The 7,966-nt window shown below is 35.6% G+C and overlaps 1 protein-coding gene across 1 annotated transcript; it reads right to left on the bottom strand.

Moving 5' to 3' along the window:
• Positions 1–6,124: 6,124 nt before the first annotated feature.
• LOC148297331 (uncharacterized) lies at positions 6,125–7,966 on the bottom strand. Its single transcript, XM_088246441.1, has 5 exons — positions 7,553–7,966; positions 7,050–7,195; positions 6,571–6,851; positions 6,289–6,347; positions 6,125–6,193 (listed from the first exon to the last, which is right to left on the bottom strand). The coding sequence occupies exons 1-5, from the start codon at positions 7,964–7,966 to the stop codon at positions 6,125–6,127; spliced, it is 969 nt and encodes a 322-aa protein (XP_088102567.1).

Raw genomic sequence — 7,966 nt, 5'->3', positions numbered from 1 at the left:
ACTAGTATAACAGGGTGGGCACAGGAATAAGGGGGAAACAGGGTGGGCACAGGAAATCCAATGATGGTAAATTCGATACAATTTGTTCGATAAGGCCTTTCCACTACTCAAATGAAGTTGACTTCTTCATGGTAGTTGTTCCTCCAGATGTCTACGACAACTTATCCAAATATGGGAGCAATCCGATCAGTGTATCATTCTCATAGTACTAAACACTGAAGCCTGCTCAAAGGGATGTCGCTCGTGACGATTAGTGTGTCCGAGAGAGCAATTCGACTTGCTTGCCCCTCTCAAATGAATTTGACTTCTTCATGAGAGTTGTTTTCCCTTATGTCTAGTATAACATATCCAAATATGGAAGCATTTGGATAAGTGTTGCCTTCTCAGACTGTCATATATTGAATCATGTTCGAAAAAGAGATAAGCAGGCTGCTAACCAACTTTCATTAGCTACATCAATGGAGAAACTGAGCCTTGACATGGGAGCTTGGGTTGATTCAGCATGTGTCACTATCTCATTGGAGGAAAGGAATAAAGAATTCTAAAGCTACTTACCAATTCCAATAGAGAAAGCCTTAGTGCACATGCCTCTTATTTTAATATTATCTTTACAAGCTTTATTAAGAAATAAATGGGCAGCCAACATAAAGAAACTATAAAGAATAAAGTGGCAGCCCATGTGCACCAGTCAAAAGAGGAGAGAAGAAATACAATATTATTTTATCAAGCCGTGAATTGCTATCACTTAACACTTTCATGTCAAATGGTTGCTTTCTTTGATTTCTTTTATGCAGATGAGATTGAGCATCCAATGGGTAATGGACAAAACAATGAAGATATATTAAAATATGAAGATGAAGCTTATTCCATCCTCTATAAATGAAGATTGAACATCCAGTGGCATGTCTGTTCCTAGCATATGTTCAACATGTATGTGTCAGTGGTGTGTTCAAATGTGAAGAATGAGTGGTCTTTTATAGGCATCCAACACTGGTAACCTCTATACACATTAAATCAGAAAAATTAAGGCAATGAATAGAAAATAAAAACTGAAAATTAAAACAATTGTAACTCCCATAATAAATAAAAGAAAACAACCAAAATATTAAAACAAAATCAAAACGTTAAATTTTAAAAACTGTTCAAATAATAACACTTTCTCATAGCGGACCTTGAGCCTGCGTATTGGGGTTGTATCTTGGAGTCTTGTAGACCGTCATTACTTGCACGTAGGGAGGCTACAAAGGCTTTAGGACAGTGTCTTTGACATACCTTCACTATACTAGGCTTGCTTTCTTACTCTTGACTTATTTTACTTATTCATTTGTTTCTTTATTTTTACTTTACTGTTAAAACTTTATTTTATTTATTATTTATATTTAAAGGGTTTGAGTAAGAGTTTTACAGAAAAGGCAAAACACAATTTTTAATTACATGAAGCATATAAGACAAAAGGCCAATAGAGGTTGAAGATGTAGATGCTACTCATGATACCAATAGAGGTGGTAGGCTATCAAATTAGTTTTAGTTTTTCAGTGGTAATATACCGAATTCATTTCTGAGTTTGTACTTAATATTATTTTTCAGATATGAAAAGGAGTCGTAGAGGTACTGTTGAGGCTGCATCATCTCGACCTGATAGAGTGCGTCCCACTGCCTCAACCAGAAGACATGGAGTGGTGAGGCTAGCCCCTCAAGAGGACCAACCCATTATGGTCTCCTAGATCACTCCTAGTATACTAAATAGGTTGAAGATGTAGCTGCTACTCATGGTACTAATGTTGAGGTAGATGCCAGCCTACTAATCCATCTCGGGTAGGTCCTATTGATCCATCTTTACTTACGAGTTTCAAAACTCACATAACATCTATAATTTGAAATAACTAACTAATTCGTTTTACTGTAACATTAAAAGGCATAATATAAGTTTGGTTTATGATAATTAACCTTAAAAAAAATTTGGATTTGACTACAGGAACGTGAGCCCCTTGTATGTCGAACACATCTACCCTTCGTGAATGGAATTGGTAGGCTAAACCAAATAATGATATTACTATTAGTCACTTCCCTTCTTCCCTCGTGCATTAAATGCCTTCTTGCTGCTAGTGGGTTTGCTAGTCAGAGGCGTTACTTCATTAAATGAAGCGTGGGACCCTGCTGCCACGTGGTGATTTGACTCTAATATCTTTGGCTGTGTCTCTTTCGTCCTTCGACCTCGGCCCATAATGCCGCGATCGAGGCCGAGATGATTATGCCTTTGCAGCTTTTCCTTAACACCACGTTCCAGTTCATGAATAGGTGCTAGGGCCGAGCGGAAACTCCTTCGGTCATTTTTATGACCATGATTTATTAGGCACAAACAACCTGCATAATTTTTTTTTTCCTCATGTTGCTTGTCATATACTAACCAAACTAATATCAGAGAATTAATTTTGCGTAGGCAAGTTTTTATTCTTTCGATGTTGGCACTGGTATCTATCTTTACTATTACTGTTATTCGTGAAATTGGTATTTGTATTTTGCAATTTGAGTGTGGTTGGGAAGTTGTGTGGAGTTGCCTCATATTGCAGGGTTTGCCATTGTTGGGTTATGTCATCATTGTAATGTAACTGCAGTTACATGCCAAAATGAAAACTATGCTATCAGAAAACCGATACAAGTTTAGTAGAGAACACATTTTGGTCAAACTGCCAGGTTGGAGAAAATGAAGTTATCTACAAACAGGTAGTAACAATTTATTAATCTAGCTCAAATGCATGATATAACTTGTTTTCATACCAAATGTTATAATTTAATGTAAGAATTTTTATTTTATTTTATATATCTTGGTCAAAATGTTAGAATTTTTTTTTTATCTTGATCAAAATGTTAGAACTTACCATTATAAAACCAACTTGCGTTGCGTCTTGAAAATTTTATAATAAACACAAAATCTAGATCCAATCTAATATGTTTTATCCTTAATATGAAAGATTTCGGATGAGACACAATCTAAACATAATCCTTATCCAATTTGCATTTATTAGAAGTCCTACCCCTAATTGCTATAATTAAAAAACACAATGCAATTTCCATTTATTAAAAGTCTCTAACCTTATACAATGAGATTACTATTATCATTATATGAAAACTTATCACACATAACATAGGCTTCCACATTTATCACTAAATAAATATATCATGCTTATGTTTGCACTTCACGAGCATACTTAAAAAGATAACTTCAATTAAGTTTTTTTAAAAAAAAACACTTAAAACCCTACTTAATAATTAGTTAATTAAAATCATTATTACATATCAACAAGAAAGAACACATGATAGACTCAAAAACCCTTTACACATAGAAAATCTATTAATACAAAACGAGTACGTATATATATTATTCCAAACTCACATATCCTTCTTATTCATAATATGAGAAGGAAAAAAAGGTACTTGTCATAATTTAATGTTATAACTTTTTTTAATATTTATCTTGGTCAAAATATTAGAACTTATCGTTATAAAATCAACTTGCGTTGCATCTTGAGAATTTTATAACAAACGCATAATCTATATATGTTATGTCCTCAATGTGAAAGATTTAGGATGAGACACAATAATCCTCATGCAATACACTATGGATATGTAAAAATATTGCGTCAATCCACTAAATAAGTCACATAGTTGCTAGCCTATTTGATTGACTAATACAAGAAGCACCGCACTCAAATAATCTTTCTTTTTTTGTTTGAAACACTCAAACAATCCAATATCCTTTTCTAAGGGCCATTTGATTCATTAATCACAAGATTGTCAAAGAGTTAATAATTAATTAATATTAACTAAGTACACAAGCCACAAGCAATAAAGAGGACAAAAGTATACACAAGCAAGAAGATGATGCAAGAATGTCTAGGTTATATCAAAGCCAAGGGACATTGGTTCACTGGTGTCACTCTTTTCAAAATTTACAGTGAAGGATTGAGAGAATCAACTTTATTATTTATGTGCTGCTATCATTGATATTATTTCCTGAAATTGGTATTTGCATTTACTAGGTTGCTAGATTGTGGTTGGCAAGTTGTGTGGAGTTGTCAATGCATAGGTTGCAATTGTTGAATAATGTAACTGCACTTGTAAGTCTTAGTTCTTTCTTTTTGTTAAAGCATTCACAGTGGGGGGGGTGTATTTTCGGAGGTGTAAAGCCACTTTTACATCCCTTTTACACTTCTGGGTAAATGTGTCAAACGGGACAGGCTAGCCCAGCACGGCATGAGCCCACCCCGTTTAAATGAAGCACGGCACGAGCACGAATTTTCGTAGGCCGTGCTTGGCACAACATGAAAACTTGGGCCTGACCTAGGATAAAAAAAATATTGAGGTCCAATGGACCGAGTCGGCTCGTGGCTCAAGCCCGCTTCAAGCACGGCCTGAGTTCAGCCCACTTAACTTTTTTTTCTTTTCTCAAAAGTCAAAATACAGTACTTTGACATCTAATGTCATTGTTTATATAGTTTTTAAAAAAAAATTTATATAATCATAAACATATATTTGATGTCTTTCTTTTTAGGGAAATTACTTGGGTCCTTAATTAATTAAACATATCAACTACAAATTAATTAAACAACATTGGACTTGATATCTAATCAGTACATATGACATATACGCTTCTTTTATAATCAAAGCAAGACGTTTCTTCACATATAAAATAATAAGTTGTTTAAAGTTGAAAAGTTGAAGTGGACTTTATGGAGTTGGATACCTTTTGCCCTCCACCCTTTCATATTGTTTGGATGTTTGATTGATTAATGTTTTCAAATAGTTCATCATTTCTAGTAACTACTCTATAGAGCATCTTGGGCAAGTGGATTTACCTTCAGTCCTTTTATTTTATTTTTTTATTTTATTTATAAATGAAATAAGGGGGAAGAACCCCAAACACAGAAATTACATTGCAGTACTACTAATCAACCTAGTACGAGAAACCCCTATCAAATCATCAGCTAATAAAGATACTATCCAATCCGAAGCTGAATCAAAATAACAAACTCTCAGCCCCATATTGTAACTCCCATTTGCAAGACCATCAGTCACACAAATTCTCTCTAAAAACATGCTGCACCACACAAGTCTCAATCTGGTTCATAACTTCCCTACATCTAACAACTAGGCCAACAAATGCGTGTGAATCAATCAAACAATGTTGTTGAAGAAGGTGGACAGCAACTGCTAAATCCATCTCAACAATCACCTTCGACAGACCTTGAGTCACTGCAAGCTTAAGGCAAAAAAAAACCCCTAGAGCTCAACTTCTAGGACCTGTCCAATCCCTAAATTAAAAGAAAAACCACCCACCCAATCACCAAGTGAATTATAGATTACACCACCAGCACCAATTGCCCCGGAACTATTTCTTCGAGACCCATCAACATTCAACTTGAATCCCCTATTCTCGGGAGCTTCCCAAGCCAGAGAAACCTAGACTTTATCAGTTGTAAACTTTAAAGCATAAGCATTCCTTAACCATTCCTTAGCAACATGTAAAATTATAATTTGAGGATGAGCAGGAAACTCCTCCCCAAGATTAAAGACATATCTATTTCTCCATTTCCAGACAAACCAACAAATAAAACCAAACATTAAGCTCCAAGGTAGGCCAGCAATCCCTTTGTTATTAGAAAATAAATTAGTTATCAACCCAGGCTTCAGATAATTATATATATAAAAAATGAGATTCATGCAAAGGCATTAAAAACACGTTATCAAATTGCTTCAGCTTGAGCACACGTCTCAGGATACGTAACACAGACTCAGAGCTCCACCAACAAATAACACAAGAAGGATCCACAATTAGATTTCGTATAGCCCTCTGCTCATTTGATAAAACTTTCCCATGATAACCCAGCCACAGGAAAATTTTAATTTTTGGAGGAAGTTTGAGTTTCCACAACCCTTCCCAAAAAGGTTCCTTCCAACCATTATTCTGGAAGAGTAAATCATAGGCACTTTTAATAGTAAAAACCTCATTTGAAGTGGGTTTTCAAATTTGAGCATCACTCAAAGAGTTATCAAAACCCACACGGAAATTCACAATCTTATGAACCAAGGCTTCACTGACCACAACTCTCAATTTCTCGACATCTCACCAGTCATCTTTAATAAAATTAGAAACCAAGCACTCAGGCTCAGAAACATTGAGAACCCCATCATACTGCATTAAATGCACATAAAAAAGCCAACAATCCTACCAAAAACGAACAACATCCCCTTTTCCAATTCGCCACCTCAAACCTTGACTAAGCAAACCAGCTCCATGTAGAACACCTCTCCAAGTAGAAGTGCAGATTTTCCTATCTTTCCAAGAGCTATCAAGAATAACTTACCCTTTAAATATTTATATGCAAAAATTTCACCCACAACCTTGTATCATGGCAATGAAGCATCCACCCAACTTTAGCAAGAAGAGCTTGGTTCATATCATAAGATTTCTTCAACCCCAAACCATCTTGACTCTTAAGTCTGCAAACTAAGTTCCACTGGAAAAGATGAATCTTTTGCTTTTTATCACTTCTACCCCAAAAAAATTACGATTAATACGATCCAATTCTTCACAAGTGCTCACGAGGAGCTTAATGGTTTGCATGGCATATATAGGAATAGTAGCAGTGACAGCTTGAATCAAAGTAGCCCTCCCAGCAAGAGACAAGAAATTACTTTTCCAACCAGCCAATCTTTTATGAACCTTGTCTACCAACCCATAATACGTATATCTAGGGATTTTGGAATGTAGGATAGGCATCCCCAAATATCTCCCTAAATTTTCAGTGAGAGGAGACCAACATATAGAACTAATCTCTCGATCAACTTCTCTACAAGTGTTAGGAGAACATAAAATCACAGACTTATCAAAATTTACTGCTTTTCCTAAGAGTTTTCAGAACTTATCCAAACAATGCTTCATGACCCTAGCTTGCTTGGAGCTAGATTCAGCAAACAAGATCAAATCATTTGCAAAAAATAAATGAGACACTGTAGGCCCAGATTGAGAGGCTTTAACAAGTTTCCACCTTTTGTTACTATCGGCCTCCAACACAATATGGGATAGTTTTTCAATGCATAACACAAACAAGTAAGGAGAGAGGAGGTCACCTTGACAAATGCCACTCCCAGGAGTAAAAGATTCAATAACCTCTCCATTCATACACACTCTATACTTCACAATAGAAATACAACCCATAATAAGTTGAATAAATTGCAAAAGTAGACCCAATTCAGTGAGAACAAACTCCAGGAAATGTCAATTCAATCTATCATAGGCCTTTGACAAATCCACTTTCCAAGCAAAAAAACCTTTTCTCCCCTTAGAAACTTGAAACTTATGCATAATTTCCTGAGCATTAACAATGTTATTTGTGATGTGACTCCCAAGAACAAAATTGACCTAGTGTGGACTAATCAGCTTAGACATCAAAGGCCTTATCCGAGCAACAATTATCTTTGAGATAACTTTATAAAAAGTACAACATAAGCTAATAGGCCGAAACTGTGCCATATTTTGGGGATTTGCAACCTTGGGAACATGAGTAATCAATGTCTCATTTAATCTGACCAACACATGGCCCTCCTGGAACACCTTACAAACCACATCACTAATATCATTAGCACACAAGCTCCAATGATTCTGATAAAAGCCAGCTGAAAATCCATCAACTTCAGGAGCTTTACCACTACCAATATTAAAGAGACTCGATTGAACCTCTGATAAATCCACAAGACGCATCAAATCGCTAATATCCATTGACTCCAATCTTGGAAAACGCTTAGGAATATGTCCTTGAAAAGAAATAACTTGGCCTTGAGACAACAAGTTGGAAAAGTAGTTTAATGTTAAGGTTTTCAAGCCAACAGCCTCATAAACCAAATCCCCATTCTCATTTTTCAGCCTCTCCAACTTATTCCTTCTTCTCCTAAGAATTGTGGACAT

This window comes from Prunus avium, chromosome 1, assembly GCF_965620075.1.
Source record: "Prunus avium chromosome 1, drPruAviu1.hap1.1, whole genome shotgun sequence".
In the NCBI taxonomy this organism is placed as follows: domain Eukaryota; kingdom Viridiplantae; phylum Streptophyta; class Magnoliopsida; order Rosales; family Rosaceae; genus Prunus; species Prunus avium.
Note: the sequence above shows the minus strand (reverse complement) of the source record. Positions and strands in the feature narration are given on the sequence as shown.